Source organism: Phacochoerus africanus, chromosome 5 (assembly GCF_016906955.1).
Source record: "Phacochoerus africanus isolate WHEZ1 chromosome 5, ROS_Pafr_v1, whole genome shotgun sequence".
Lineage (NCBI taxonomy): Eukaryota > Metazoa > Chordata > Mammalia > Artiodactyla > Suidae > Phacochoerus > Phacochoerus africanus.
The window spans coordinates 116,158,769-116,174,757 of record NC_062548.1 but is presented as its reverse complement, the minus strand read 5'-3'; the positions used below and the strand labels follow the sequence as shown (position 1 = coordinate 116,174,757).

The following is a 15,989-nucleotide window of genomic DNA, read 5'->3' as shown; positions in this document are numbered from 1 at the left end:
ATGGGGTGAGGGGATGGAGGCAGCAGAGTGACTCAGAGGAACTATCGGTTTTCTGGGTCCGAGGGCCCCCGCTCGGAGGCAGGGACTGGAGCGTGTGCTCTGGACCCCAGGGAAGGAGGAGGAACAGCGGAGCAGCCAGCCTTTCCACTCCAATGCCCTCTCCCCTTCCTAGACAACCTGGCCGAGGTGCAGACCCTGGTGGAGCAGGTGAAAGAGAAGACCTCCAACATCCAGGCCTTGGCACACGGCACTGTGGGGCAGTCCCTGCCGGTGAGGGTCCAGCCTCCGGGAGGGGGCCCGGGTGGGAGTTCCAGCAAGGCCTTCCTACAGATGACAATCCTGCCCCTCTTGCTGCCACCTCTGTCTTTCCAGACCCCTCTGAAGAAGCTCTTCCCTTCCATCATCAGCATCACGTGGCCACTGCTTTTCTTCGAATATGAAGGGAACTTCATCCAGGTATGGGGGATGGGGAGGTAAGATCTGCAGTGGGGGGCATGGGGTTGAAAGCTTCGTGACTTCCTCCAAGCCAGCTGGGCAAGTTCTTATGTTACCAGGTCACTAGTCAGAGTTTCCAAGTCAGTGGGCTACTGCATTCAGGTCTCTCTAGAAATACACACAGTTCAGGATAGGCCGCCAACCCCCCGACAGATACTCTTGGGTCCTTTGTCACAGCTTAATTGTCGATGCTATAATCACCCGCACCATCCAAAAGCCTTTAAGGCATATTTTTTGCAAGTTGTCCTATGCCGAATTCACTGCAGATAATATTCCACTGATACAATCCCTGCTTACTAATAACTGTAGAACAATCACTTTGGATGCACGTTGCAGTTTAGAATTTGGAGAGGGCATCAGGACCTCTGGATGCCAGTTCAGCTCTGCTTCATGGCCCGAGAAAGAAAGAAGTTTCATGTCTCTGGTTCTGTTTTCTCACTTGACCCCCATCCATCCATCCTCCAGGGGCAGAACCAGGCCCCTGAAGGGTTGCTCTGGAGGGAGACGTGGTCTCATCCATTATTCAAACCACCTCTTCCAAGGAGCTTCACAACTTGACCAGACAAGAGCTGGTATGCTCCCTACCTGCCCTCAGAACTCAGTCTTGGGAGCCCTGGGACGCAGGTTCGATCCCTGGCCTGGCACAGTGGGTGAGGGATCCGGTGTTGCTGAAGCTGCAGTTTAGGTCACAGCTGTGACTCGGATCTTATCCCTGGCCTGGGAACTCCATACGCCTCGGGGTGGCCAAAAAAGGAAAAAATATATAGGGCAAAATATTTCACATATATTATCTCAGTTCTCTTAACAATCTCCTAAGATGGAGTTCCCGTCGTGGCGCAGTGGTTAACGAATCCGACTAGGAACCATGAGGTTGCGGGTTCGGTCCCTGCCCTTGCTCAGTGGGTTAAGGATCCGGCGTTGCCGTGAGCTGTGGTGTAGGTTGCAGACGCGGCTTGGATCCCGCGTTGCTGTGGCTCTGGCGTAGGCCGGTGGCTACGGCTCCGATTGGACCCCTAGCCTGGGAACCTCCATATGCCGAGGGAGCGGCCCAAAGAAATAGCAAAAAGACAAAAACAAAACAAAACAAAACAATCTCCTAAGATATGTATGTCTAGCGTCCCCATTTCCCAGATGAGTAAACCGAAATTAGGAGATTAAGGGATTGTGGAGATCCCTTGTGGTGCAGCAGGTTGAGGGTCCAGTGTTGTTGCTGCAATAGCCCGAGTCACTGCTGTGGTGTGCGTTTGATCCCTGGCCTGGGAATCTCCACATGCCCCAGGCGTGGCCAAAACCGAAAACCAACAGCAACAGCCAAAAAAAAAGAAAAAAAAGAGAGAGAGAAAGGGACTTCTCTTTGTGGCTCAGCAGTTAACCAACCTCACTAGGATCCATGAGGATGCAGGTTCGATCCCTGGCCTCACTCAGTGGATTAAGGATCTGGTGTTGGCATGGGCTGTGGTGTAGGTCACAGACGCGCAGCTCGGATCCCACTATTGCTGTGGCTGTGGCTGTGGCCAGTGGCTGTAACTCCAATTCGACCCCTAGCCCAGGAACTTCCATACGCCACAATTGTGGCTGTAAAAAAAAGCAAAAAAAAAAAGAGAGAGAGAGATTAAGGGGTTGTAATCATGACCATATGGCTAAGACAGGAGTCAGGATTTCAAGTCAGGTTTTGTGACTCCAAATCCATGGTTTATTTCGCCATACAACATAAATTTCAATCATGTTCATGACTTGAAAAGATCCTTTTATTCATTCATTTGACAAATATTTTTAGAGTACCTATCACATGCCAAGTACTATCCCAGGGGTAGGGGATATAGTAGGGAATGATAATCTGTGATATTTTAAAGGACTGTATTTTTAAAGAAAATTATAATTATAATAGCAATGTATTATTGTCAAAGCTTTAGAAGATACGGAAATCAAAAGAAAGAAAAAAAAAATCCATAATCTACCTTCTTCCAAAAAAGCCTACTTAGGCAAATTTTGGAGAATGTCCCTCTGCATTTTTGTGCATATGTAAATATATTTAAATAAAAATAGGATCACACTTGACATGCTGTTTTTAACTTCTCTTCATTTAAAATTAAGAACACCTTTCTGTATACCTTTCTTCTTTTTTTTTTGTCTTTTTAGGGCCGTACCTGCAACATATAGCGGTTCCCAAGGCTAGGGGTCAAATCAGAGCTACAGCTGCCAGCCTGCACTACCGCCTTAGCAATGCCAGATCTAAGTGGCATCTGTGACCTTCTCCACAGCTTGCAGCAACATTGGGTTCTTAACCCACTGAGCGAGGCTGGGGATTGAACCTGCATCCTCATGGATACTAGTTGGGTTTTTAACCCGCTGAGCCATAACAGGAACTTCTGAACACCGTTCTTCTATATCTACATCACCATTTTTTTTTTCTTTCTGTCTTTTTGCTATTTCTTTGGGCCGATTCCGAGGCATATGGAGGTTCCCAGGCTAGGGGTCTAATCGGAGCTGTAGCCACCGGCCTACGCCAGAGCCACAGCAACGCAGGATCCGAGCCGCGTCTGCAACCTACACCACAGCTCACGGCAACGCCGGATCGTTAACCCACTGAGCAAGGGCAGGGACCGAACCCGCAACCTCATGGTTCCTAGTCGGATTCGTTAACCACTGCGCCACGACGGGAACTCCCTACATCATCATTTTTGATGTCAAAACAGTATTCCATGGTAGGGATGTACCATAATTTGATTAACCCCAAGTGTCAGACATTATAGTTGCAATACTATGGCTTTTGTTAAAATGCTATACAGAATATCCTTATGCATACATTTGACTATTCATTAGGATAAACCACCAAAAGTGGGGTGGTTAGGCAAAGGGTAGGTAAAGTTTTAAGGCTTTTTGAAGGATATGATCACCCCCGAAGAGGTTTATAAACAGAGTGTAAAATTGCCTTTTTCTGCACACCCTTAAAATACTGGGTAGCATTGTTCTTTTTAATCTTCACTAATCAGCAAAGCAAAAAAAGCAAAGCAAAATGAAAGCCATTTCAGTGTTTTTTTGTTTGTTTTTTGCTTTTTAAGGCTGTACCTTCGGCATATGGAAGTTTTCGGGCAAGGGATCAAATCGGAACTGCAGCTGCTGGCCTACACCACACAGTAATACCAGATCTGAGCCACATTTACAACCTACACCACAACTCATAGCAATGCCAGATCCTTAGCCTACTGAGTGAGGCCGGGGATTGAACCTGCATCTTCATGGATACTAGTTGGATTCATTACCACTGAGCCACAGTGGTTAGTTTTTTTTATTTTTTATTGTATTTATTTATTTATTTTTTGTCTTTTGTTGTTGTTATTGTTGTTGTTGTTGCTATTTCTTGGGCCGATCCCTCGGCATATGGAGGTTCCCAGGCTAGGGGTTGAATCGTAGCTGTAGCCACCGGCCTACGCCAGAGCCACAGCATCGCGGGATCCGAGCCGCGTCTGCAACCTACACCACAGCTCACGGCAACGCCGGATCGTTAACCCACTGAGCAAGGGCAGGGACCGAACCCGCAACCTCATGGTTCCTAGTCGGATTCGTTAACCGCTGCGCCACGACGGGAACTCCCAGTTTTTTTTATAGTTTATACTTCTTTCTTTTTTCTTTTTTTTTTTTTTGGCTGCACCCATGGTGTATAGAAGTTCCTGGGCTAGTGATTGACCCCACACCACAGCAGTGACCCAATACCAGATCCTTAACTGCTGTGCCACAAAAAAACTCCAATATGTTTCTCTAATTATTATGGAGATTGTCTCCTTAAAGATATACATTGGCCACTGAGGTTTTTTTTTTTGTTTTTTTTTTTTCATTGTACTTCTTCAGTTCTTTTGGGCATTTTCATCTGTTTTTTGGGGGAGGGTATTTTTTCCTTCTAATTTGTAAGAGAGACTGTATACATCAAAGATAGTAGCCTTTTTTTTTTTCCTGTTCCATATTTCTTCCCAGTTTATTATTTTTTATTTCTCTGTTTTGGATGTAGAGACATTTTATTTATGTTTTTTTACATAGTCAGGTCTATCAATTTGTGTGTGTGTGTGGTTTTTGTCTTTTGCATGATTCCGGTTTTTAATCTTTTCAAATATATTGAAATTGTTTGAAATAAGGAGGCTTCTTTTAGAGCTTATAAATCTTTGCTTGCGGAAATATTTTTGATGTAAACTCCACCCACACTTTTATTTTGAAAAATTTCAAATCTGCCGAAAAATTGCAAGAATAGTACAATGAATACCCATATGCTTTCCCCTAGATTCAAGCATTAGCATTTTACCACATCTGCTTCATCTCTCTTTTCCCCTGAATCATTTGAAAGATAATTGGAGATGTCATGATACTTGACGCAAATTACTGTGTTCCCTAAGAGCAAGGGCATTTGCCTACATAATTACAACATAATTATCACACTCGAGAAGAAGGTAGTTAATACAACACTGTTATGACTATATTCAAATATTCCCCACTTATTCCTGTATTGTTTTTATTTTCCAGATCCAGGACCTGTTCAAGAATAATACATTGCATTTAGTTGTCATAGCTTCGTAGTTCCTTTAATCTGAGTTCCTCAGTCATTTTTGATGTCTTTCATGACATTGATATTTTTAGAAGTTTAGACCAATTGTTTTCCAGAATGTGCCTCTCACATTGGATTTGCTTGATTGTTTCTTCCTTACAGTCAGGTTACATTCCGGGGTCAGGATTCCAGCATCAATGAGCCTGTGCCTTTATCAGTGTGTCCCACGAGGAGGCCTCTGCTATCAGTGTGTCCCTTTATTGGTGACGCACGTTGATCGTTTGGTCAAGTGTGTCTACTAGATTTCTTCATATCTTATTTCTCAGCAGTCTTTCGCCCATGGTTTTAGCATCCACTGATGAGTCTTGGTTGAATAAATGATTGCTATGATGGTTTTAAATGGTGATTTTTCTATTTCTAGCCTTCTGTCTACATTTATTAGTTGGCATTCTTCTGTAAAGGAAATCTCTCTTCTCTTCCCGTCTTATCTGTATTTGTTTGTTTGGTATTGATATGGACTCATGAATTTTTGTTGTGGTGGTGAAGTGTGTTTTAATGCATTCCTGTCATTACTCATTTTAATGCTCAAAATGAGAGCTCATTCAAGCTGGCCCCTGTGTTCTTATGACACATCTCTCCACATTAGCATTTGAACACTCTGCTGTGTTTCTTTTTACAAAAAAAAAAAAAAATTCTCCTTTTCTCTTATGCAATATGTATACTCTTTTATGCCTTGCATTTTTGCTTAACAAGATATACTGAAAATCACTGCAGTTTATAAATTTCTTCATTATTTACATTTGAGTGTGTGTGTGTGTGTGTGTGTGTGTGTGTCTGCAATAGTTTACCTCCTCTGTAGGAGCACAAAAATGTTGGCCCTGGTTCATCTTGTGCTTTTCCTGGTTCCAGCCCTGGAATCAGTCATTTTCCAAGGAACCCTGGTTCTTAGTGGAGACTGGTGTTTAGAAAGTTAGGTGCTAGTTATGCTCAGTGCTACTGGTTTGTCTTTGCCTCTAAGCCCTTTCAGTAGAAAGAACAAGGAAATATATTCACATACATCCTCCTTCTCCTGTTTTCCCTTAGTGAGAAGGTTGATTTCCAGCATCATCAATATAGTTACCCTTTGCTCAATCCTACCGTAAATACCAAACAGGTTTGGAATTGCTCCCTTAATACCACTGTTGTTCACAAACGTACCAAGAAGTGTCAAGATTTTTGCGGTTCTTGTTGTCCTTTGAGCACATCCCTCTCAAGATAGATAAATGTGTTCAAAAGTCACTTGTATTACATTTTTTCTTTCTCTTTGTGGTTATGTTATTAACGCGGTACAGTTAGGTTTCATTTATTTTTACTTGTTTTCAACTTTAGAGTTTTTTCAGCTTTTGATCTAATTTTATCCTTTGATTATATAAAACGTAACATGACATAAAAGTCAGAACTGTATAAAAAGATGTCCCCATTTCCTTCGCTATTCCTTCCACCCCATTCCCACTCATCTCTGCAAATAGCCAATTTCATTAGTGACTGACATCCTCCTGTCTTTCTTTTTACAAAAAAAAAAGTGTGTGTGTGTATGTTTTGCATTTCTTTCTTATACAGGAAGCAGCGTACTATATATATATTCTTTTGTGCTTTAACAAGATATCCTGAAAATAACCGCATTCCAGTTTATAGAACTCTTTCTCATAATTTTTTACTTTTGGGTATGTTGGTTCATGTGCAAGGGTTATTTGTGTAGTCTCTTATGTAGGACATTTGGTTGTTTCCTATATTTTGATATTACCAATAATGATGCAGTGAGTATGGAGTTCCCGTTGTGGCTCAGTGGTTAACGAATCTGACTAGGAATCATGAGGTGGTGGGTTCGATCCCTGGCCTTGCTCAGTGGGTTAAAGATCCGGCGTTGCCGTGAGCTGTGGTGTAGGTTGCAGACGCAGCTCAGATCCAGCGTTGCTATGGTTCTGGCATAAGCCAGTGGCTACAGCTCTGATTCGACCCCTAGCCTGGGAACCTCCATATGCCGTGGGAATGGCTCAAGAAAAAGCAAAAAGACCAAAAAAAAAAAAAAAAGATGCAGTGAGTATGCATGAATTTTTGTAATGTTAGAAGTAAACATTTCTTTGGGGTAAATTCCTCAAAGTAGTAGAGGTTAAATACATCCATGATTTTGGTAAATATTGCAAGGTTTCCTATCTTGCACCTGAAATATATCAGAATGTCTGCTTCCCTACAACCTCTTTGGAAATATTGTCAAGCATTTGAATTTTTCGCTTTTTTTTTTTTTTTTTGCTTTTTAGGGCACCTGCGGCATATGGCGGTTTCCAGGCTAGGGGTCAAATTGGAGCTACAGCTGCCGGCCACAGCCACAGCCACAACAACGCAGGATCCCAGCTGCATCTGTGACCTACACCACAGCTCACTGCAATGCCAGATCCTTAACCCATTGAGCAAGGCCAGGGATTGAATCCGAAACCTGATGGCTCCTAGTCGGATTCATTTCTGCTGAGCCACGATGGGAACTCCAAGCTTTTGAATTTTTCCAGTCTTATAGATAAGGTATTCTACTTCTGTGTAGTTTTCATTTGTATTTCACTAATTATGCATAAAGTTGAGCATCTTTTCACATGCGTAAGGGTCTTTATTTTTTTTGTGAACTGTGCGTTCATGTAAATATGTGAAATACACTCATTTTCAAATGATACTGTGGTCATCATTATCCCTTATTTATTTATTTTTGGTTTTTTGTTTGTTTTTTTTTTTCTTTTGCTTTTTAGGGCTGTACCCACAGCATGTGGAGGTTCCCAGGCTAGGGGTGGAATGGGAGCTGTAGCTGCTGGTCTACGCCATGGCCACATCAACACAGGATTCAGGCTGCATCTGCGACCTACAGCACAGCTCATGGCAATGCTGGATCCTTAACCCACTGAATGAGGCCAGGGTTCGAACCTGCGTCCTCATGGATACTAGTTGGGTTTGTTAACCCCTGAGCCACGATAGGAATTCCCTCTCTCTCATTTTTAAACCATTTTTAAACTTGAAGTACATTTAATTTACAATGTTGTGTTAGTTTTAGGTGTTCAGCAAAATGATTTGTTTTATATACATAATATATATACATACATATATACATATATATTCTTTTTTAGGTTTTTTTTTCCATTCTCTCTTTTTTACATTTAGATTTTCAATTCATTAGGACCTTATCCTTTTTGTGGGTAAATATAAATAATCATTTTTTTCTTAACTTGAGAGTTCCCACTGTGGTACAGCTGGTTAAGGATCCAGCATTGCTTAGGTCACAGCTGCAGCTCAGATTCCATCCCTGGCCAAGCAATTTCCATATGCCATGGGTGTGGCAAAAATTTTTTTTAGTTTTAAACTTTTTAAAATTATAGCTAATTTACAATGTTGTGTTAGTTTCAGGTGTACAGCAAAGTGATTCTTTTTTTTTTTTTTTGTCTTTTCTAGGGCCGTACCTGTGGCATATGGAGGTTCCCAGGCTAGGGGTCTAATCAGAGCTGTTGCTGCCAGCCTACACCACAGCCACAGCAACGCGGGATCCGAGCTGCGTCTGCGACCTACACCACAGCTCACACAGCAATGCCGGATCCTTAACCCACTGAGCGAGGCCTGGGATCAAACCTGCATGGTTCCTAGTCAGAGTCATTAACCACTGAGCCACGATGGAAACTCCCAAAGTGATTCATTTACACATATGTACATATATATTCTTTTTCTGATATTTTCCATTATAGGTTAGTACAAGATACTGAGTAGAGTTCCCTGTCCTATACAGTAGGTCCTTGTTATCTGTTTTATATATAGTAGTGTGTATATGTTAATCCCAGACTATCATTAGTTTATTCTCGTGTATGGGGTGAGGTATGGACCCAATTTTACATTTTTCTAAAGGACTATCCAATTATCCATATATATATATATATATATATATATATATTTTTTGGCCACCCCATGGCATATGGAGTTCTGGGCCCAGGGATCAGATCTGAGCCACAGTTGCAATCGAAGCCACAGCTGTGGCAATGCTGGATCCTTAACCCTCTGTGCCGGGCTAGGGATCGAACCTGTGTCCCAGTGGTCCCAAGATGCTGCTGATCCTGTTGCACCACAGTGGGAACTGCCATGATCTATATTTTTAAAGTACATCTTTACCTGAGTGATTTGAGATGCTACCTATATCAAATACTTAGTTCCCATGTGCATTGTTTTATTTCTGGATGTTCCGTTCTGTTCTGTCTGTTGATGTGCTGGTACCATACTTTTTCCAATTCGAACCCTAGCCTGGGAACTGCCATATGCCACAGGTGCGGCCCTGTCTGTTGATGTGCTGGTACCATACTTTTTTTTTTTTTTTTCGCTTTTTTAGGGCCACATTTGTGGCATATGGAAGATCCCGGCTAGGGGTTGAATCAGAGCTGCAGCTGCCAGCTTATGCCACAGCCACAGCAGTGTGGGATCTGAGCAGCATCTGTGACCTATACCACAGCTCACGGTAATGCTGGATCTTTAACCCACTGAATGAGGCCAGGGATTGAACCCGCATCTTCATGGATACTAGTTGGGTTCTTAACCTACTGAGTCACAATGGGAACTCCCCCATACTGTTCGATTATAGAGACTTAATGGTATATTTGTCTAATAGGGTTACTCCTCCCTTCAGTACTCTTCTGTAGAATTGCTGCCCATTTTCCATGTGAACTTTAAAATGAATGTGTTGGGGTTCCTTTTGTGGCTCAGTGGGGTTAAGAAGCTGACTAGTATCCATGAGGATACGAGTTCGATCCCTGGCCTTGCTCAGTGGGTTAAGGATCCAGCACTGCCACAAGCTGCAGCTGTGGCTTAGATCTGGTGTTGCTGTGGTTGTAGCTCCAATTTGATCCCTAGCCTGGGAACTTCCATATGCTGCAGGTGCGGCCCTAAAAATAAATAAATAAATAAATAAATAAATATATAAATATATAAATAATAAAATGAATGTGTCTATCTTCAAATTACGTAAAATTTAAAATATTTTGTGTTCATGGCAATTAGTGGTAAAAATGGTTAGTGATAGAAGTGGTTAATGATATAACCCAGATTTAATTGATCTCACTCCCACAGGGCAGTGTGACATGCAGCCTGCAGTGTCAGTACTGCATACTGGCTGGTCACAAAATGTCATTAAATCACACTGATTATAGTCACTAATTCTAGTTAGCTTTTATCCCTTCTATTTTGCATTGACACATATATATATATGGCTTTTTAGGGCCGCACCTGTGGCATATGGCAGTTCCCAGGCTAGGGTTCGAATTGGAGCTGCAGCTGCTGGCCTACGCCACAGCCACAGCAATGCAGGATCTGAGTAGCATCTGCAACCTACACCACAGCTCACAGCAACACCAGATCCCTGACCCCTGAGTGAGGCCAGGGATTGAACCGGCATCCTCGTGGATACAAGTTGGATTAATTCCCACTGCACCACAACGGGAACTCCATATTTCTGTTCTTATACTCAGTGTCTTTATCGATCACGTGTTAAGTATTTTCAGTACAGGGGTGTGTGTGTGTGACCAGCTATTTATAGAGTTCGAGCATACGGAGGTAGAAGTAGTAGCATCCTGTTTCCTTGGCCTGGCCGGGACCAAGTAATTAATCCTCTCAATTCCTTTACTGGACTCCTTTTGCCCTCAAAGCTCAAGAGATGAGGGCCAAGGACAGGTGATAGCTATTTGCACAGGACCGTGTTCCTGTGCAGTGTTTCAGTTTTCCATGTGCTTTCACATCTGTTGTCTCATTCATCCAAGAAATGCCTGGGGCAGAGGCATTCTTGTCACTAAATCACAAGAATTGCATTTGGGTCCTGATTCTGCGTCTCACTATCAAGTTATTTTACGTCTGACCTCTAGTTTCCACCTATGGAGAAACAGGGATAGGAGAAAACCTCCTTCATAGGGTTGTTAGAAAGGTTAAATTGAAGTAATTTTTCAACGAACATGTATTGATCAGTAATCATGTGTCAGTCATTACCAAAAATACCGGGGCTCTGGAGTAGAACAAGACACCAATCTCTGCTCTCCAGGAGCCTTGGGTTTAGTGGAACAAATCCCAGGGTACCTGAGGAAGAAGGAAGATTTCTGTCTACCATGGGTCAAAAACACACATGTGTGAAGCCACCAGGTTTGCCTGGGGTAGCCCTGGTTTACAATGACTGTCCTAACATTTAAACCCTGAGCTGGCCAAGCAAATTATGTCCTGCATTTTGATCCCTGGATTCCCGCCTGATGATAAGGCCCCGATCATGCTGCTGTTCTAGTGTCTTCTAATTTTCCATACCCCCATATGTCTGCTCTATTTAGAAGTTCCAGCATGAGCTCAGCACCAAGTGGGTGCTGAATACCGTGAGTACAGGGGCCCATGTGCTCCTTGGGAAGATCCTCCAAAATCACACGTTGGACCTCCGCATTCGCAACTCCAAGCTCTTCTGGAGGGCACTGTCCATGCTGCAGGTAGGACATGATGGGATGGGGCTGCCAGTGGCGGGGGGCGGGGGGGGGGGGCTGGCCTCAGTGCTGAGGCTGCTGTAGGAGGGCATATTTCAGAGGTATGTAGATGTGTCAGGATAAGGCTGACTTTTCTCCTCTGCCTCTCCTCCTCCTTCTGTGAGGCTCATCCTTCCCTTTGAGAAGTGTGTGTGCACCCATGGGTGTGTGTTTATGAAATTATAACTCTCAGGCGAGTGTCTTTTGGTTACACGTATGTGACAGAAGGCCAATTCATAACTGGTTTAAGCTAAACGAGGCTAACAATAGGCTCGTGGAACCGAACCGTCCCAGGTTGAGCTGGATACTCAAAACGATGTGCTCCGGAACTTTCAGTTCTGCTTTCCTCTGTGTTGCTCTCATCCTCAGGCAGGTTTTCTCCATTAGGTGGCAGATTGGCCACCAGCAGTGCCAGCCTCACATCCCACCAGTTTTGCCACCCTGGTGGAAGGAGAGTTCATCTGTCCCTGGGATTCAGGCAAATACCTGGGGGAGGATTCTCATTGGCTCGTCTTGGGTCACATGCCTATCCCTCAGCCAATCACTGTTCTCCAGGGTGAAAGCAGCTCTTTGCCCAGTCCTGGGTCATTATCTCCCCCTTTAAGATGGCAGCGGACAAAGGGGTGGGAAATGAGCCTTGATCAAAGAGTATGGCCCGAGAATGGGGGAGGGATAATTCCCCAGAGGAAGATCAAGGTGCTGATACCAGGAGAAGAAAGAATGGATGCTGAGCAGACAGCACAACAGATGTTGTGAAAGTAGGATTACTAGATTTAGCAAAGAAAAACTCAGGACATTGGTTACAATCGAATTTCAAATAAAGAAAGAACACTTTTTAGCATAAGTATATCCCACGCAATATTTGGGACACACACTAATTTTTAAATTATTCATTTGAAATTCCAGTTTAACTGGGTGTCATATTTTTATTGGCTAAATCTGGCAACACTACATGAAAGGAATCAATGAGCATTTAAGCAAGCAGCCACCAGGTCCCTAAAACAAACTTCTCAAATGAGTGAACCAACCAACCAACTGGGGTGGGGGGGGGAATTCTTTATACTCTTCTAGTTCCTGGATTGGGGTGGGTAGGGGAGCCAGAGCTATGTGCAGGTCTCCCCGCACCCCCCCACCCCCGGCCATCCCAGCGTGGCCCAACTAGAGGAGGAGAGACAAAACTGACACTTGAAACAGAGAACAATTAAGTATCAAATTGCATGATCCTTACTGGAGGCCACTAGAACTTCAAAGAGGGTAGGGTCTGTGTGCACTCTACCAAAACACAAGGCGTCATGGAAGAGGTGACGTTTGAGCTAAGCTCGTTGGTTATGGCTAGGTGAAGGCAGAAGGCATTCGTTTTAGAAAGAACATTAGCCAAGGCCCAGAAGGGGGAACCAGGCATGGAATGTGGGGGACACAGGTCTGGAGAGTCATTTTGCAGAGTAGTGGGGGATTATGAGGGAGCAGGAAGGACAGAAAGCCAGACAGGAATTTGGACTTGCCAAATGTAGCCAGACGGTGCTGCCCAAGATGGTAGCCATCAGCCATATGTGGCTATGGAGCATTTGAATTGAACCAAACTCTAAATTTTATTTAAAAACCGAAGCAGTGTAATTTTTTAACTGTGTTATTTTGGTAGAACTATATTTCACTTTTACATTAAAACTCAGCACCTGAATTGAAATGTGCTGTAATTGTATAATACAGCTGGATTTCAAAGACATAGTACAAAAAAATTGTAAAATATCTAATAATACTGTTCTTATGTCAAAATAATATTTTGAATACATTGGATTAAATAAGACATGATCATAAGTAATTTCACCTGTTTCTATTTTTTTTTTGTCTTTTTTGGGCCACACCTGCAAAAGTCGAATCGGAGCTACAGCTGCTGGCCTATGCCACAGCCACAGCAACACCAGATCCGAGCTGCATCTGTGACCTACACCACAGCACATGGCAATGCCAGATCCTTGACCCGCTGAGCGAGGCCAGGGATCAAACCCGCAACTTCATGGTTCCCAGTCGGATTCGTTTCCTCTGTGCCACGATGGGAACTCCTCACTTGTTTCTTTTTAAAAGACATACTAGAGGGAGTTCCCTGCTGGCTCAGCAGGTTAAGGATCTGGCATGGGTTCAATCCTTGGACTGGGAACTTCCGCATGCCATGGGCATGGCCAAAAAAAATAAGGCAGTACTAGAATTTTTTTTTTTTTTTTAAATGTTTAGGGCTGCGCTCATGGCATATGGAGGTTCCCAGGCTAGGGGTCTAATCAGAGCTGCAGGCGCTGGTCTGTGCCACAGCCACAGCAATACCAGATCTGAGCCGAGGCTGCGACCTACACCACAGCTCACGGCAATGCCAGATCCTTAACCCACTGAGCGAAGCCAGGGATCAAGTCCTCAACCTTATGGTTCCTAGTCGGATTTATTTCTGCTGCGCCACGATGGGAACTCCAGAAAACTTTAAATTACATATGTGACTCACATTAAATTCATATTGGACAGCATGAAGTTAGACAAAGAGAAGCAGGGTGGTGAGAAAATAGAAGCAGTGTTTGCAGATGAACAGTCTTGACGGTAGCCCAAGGAATGGATATGGTTAGGGAGGAATCCAGAAGTGAATTCAGTTGAAGGTTACCGAGCTTTGGGGTTGGTGGGACATGGCTGAAAATGGGACCAATTTGCCATTAAGTCTTTAGTTTAACCTGGCCCATCAGGGTCCACCAACTTTCCTTTACCCCTGGGGGTTGTGAGTGTGGGACGGCCTACAGAAAGGAACTCTCTACAGCTGGCCTTTGAGGTCCCGGCCTCCCACTTTCCTGCCTCTTTCTCCTCCCTTGACCCCCTTCTCAGCTCCCCTAGCCTTCTAGCGCAACGCTGACCTTCCCACTTCTCCCACAGCGGTTCTCCGGGCAGCCCAAGGCTCGATGCATCGAGAGCCTCCTGCAGGCGATCCACTTCCCTCAGCCACTGTCGGATGATGTTCGGGCAGCCCCCATCTCCTTCCACGTCCAGGCTGCAGACAAGAAGGAACAGGTATCTCGCCACCTGCCAGCCATTTAGCAAACGCCTGCAGGGTACTTACAACGAGTCCGGCACTTAGCTTGGTGCTGGGTTTGCAAAGCTCCGTGACCCTCTGCCCGCAAGCTCTCAGTCCATGCAGGAGATATGACTGTGACAAGTAGTCACAGAGCTGTGAAAAAGTACTACAGGGGTGCAGAAAAGGGGTCTTCAGTTTTGCCTAGGCAGGGAGTCAGGAAAGAGAGGGGGCAGGGGTCTTTGAACTAGGTTTGGAGCCAGGTCTTGATGAGTAGGAATTTTCTGGGTCAGGATGAAGGCTCGTCTCTGCTCTGGACTCACCTAATTCCAATTTCTGGTCTTCCATAACCCCCTTCGGTTCCTGCATCCAGCCTGGTAGCTTCTGACGCCCACACCCAACGCTCTGGCTGCTCCCAGCTCCTTCCTCCGCCAGCCTCACTCTCCCAGGCCTCAGTTCTCCCCGCTTCTTCCCCCACAGGTGATCCCCATAGCCTTGCTGAGCCTCCTGTTCCGATGCTCCATCCCCGAGGCCCAGGCGCACCTGGCCGGAGCCCCCTCTGTCTGTGAGGCCGTCAGGAGCGCCCTCACTGGGCCGGGACGGAAGCGCAACGCGGCTGCCCTGGAGACCCTAGAGCCTGCCCTGCCGTGAGCTGGTGTTGCTGGGCGAGTGGAGGGGGCCAGCCCAGCGCTGCTCACGGGGACTCGTTGGGCCAGCGACACGTGTGGTGGGAGGAGAGGCCCAGTGTCTGGGAGCACCAGCCCCCCGGGGCGGGGGCAGGGGAGACAGTCTGCCTCAGGGAGATCGTGCTCTTCCCCGGTGGGTCCGCTTCCCTGGCAAAGTCTGATTTCAGAAATAAAATGGAATGTCTTGTTTTGAAAAGTGAACTTTCCAAACTCAGCAGATCAAAGTCAGTAGATCAGAGGTGGGACAAGATGGGTGGCATGGGTTGGTCCCAACAGCAGGTTTGGTTTTTTTAGGGCCACACCCTCGGTATATGGAGGTTCCCAGGCTAGGGGTCCAATCAGAGCTACAGCTGCTGGCCTCCACCACAGCCATAGCAACTCGGGATCTGAGCTGCATCTGTGACGTACACCACAGCTCGTGGCAACGCCAGATCCTTAACCCACTGAGTGAGGCCAGGGATTGAACATGCATCCTCATGGATGCCAGTTGGATTCATTTCCACTGAGCCACAACGGGAACTCCAGGTTTGTTTTTTTTCTTCTCTACCTGGCCCCCCAACCCCATTTCAATGGTCACTGATCCAAACCTTATTCTAGCATCATTATATCCCCACATCTCCAACGTGTAGGTACACACACACACACACACACACACTCCACCCCTGCCTAGAATCACACAAGCAAGGAGAGGT

General features: G+C 45.0%; 1 protein-coding gene across 3 annotated transcripts in view; it reads left to right on the top strand.

The window, feature by feature from the left end:
- Window positions 1-15,498, top strand: part of GCKR (glucokinase regulator) — a 31,461-nt gene extending 15,963 nt beyond the window's left edge. For all 3 annotated transcript variants that reach the window (XM_047782385.1, XM_047782384.1, XM_047782386.1), the window contains 5 exons: window positions 173-270; window positions 373-456; window positions 11,389-11,538; window positions 14,476-14,610; window positions 15,092-15,498. In XM_047782385.1, coding sequence (XP_047638341.1) covers window positions 173-270; window positions 373-456; window positions 11,389-11,538; window positions 14,476-14,610; window positions 15,092-15,262 — 638 coding nt within the window. In that variant the 3' untranslated portion in view covers window positions 15,263-15,498. The remainder of the gene's footprint in view (window positions 1-172; window positions 271-372; window positions 457-11,388; window positions 11,539-14,475; window positions 14,611-15,091) is intronic.
- Window positions 15,499-15,989: the final 491 nt, after the last annotated feature.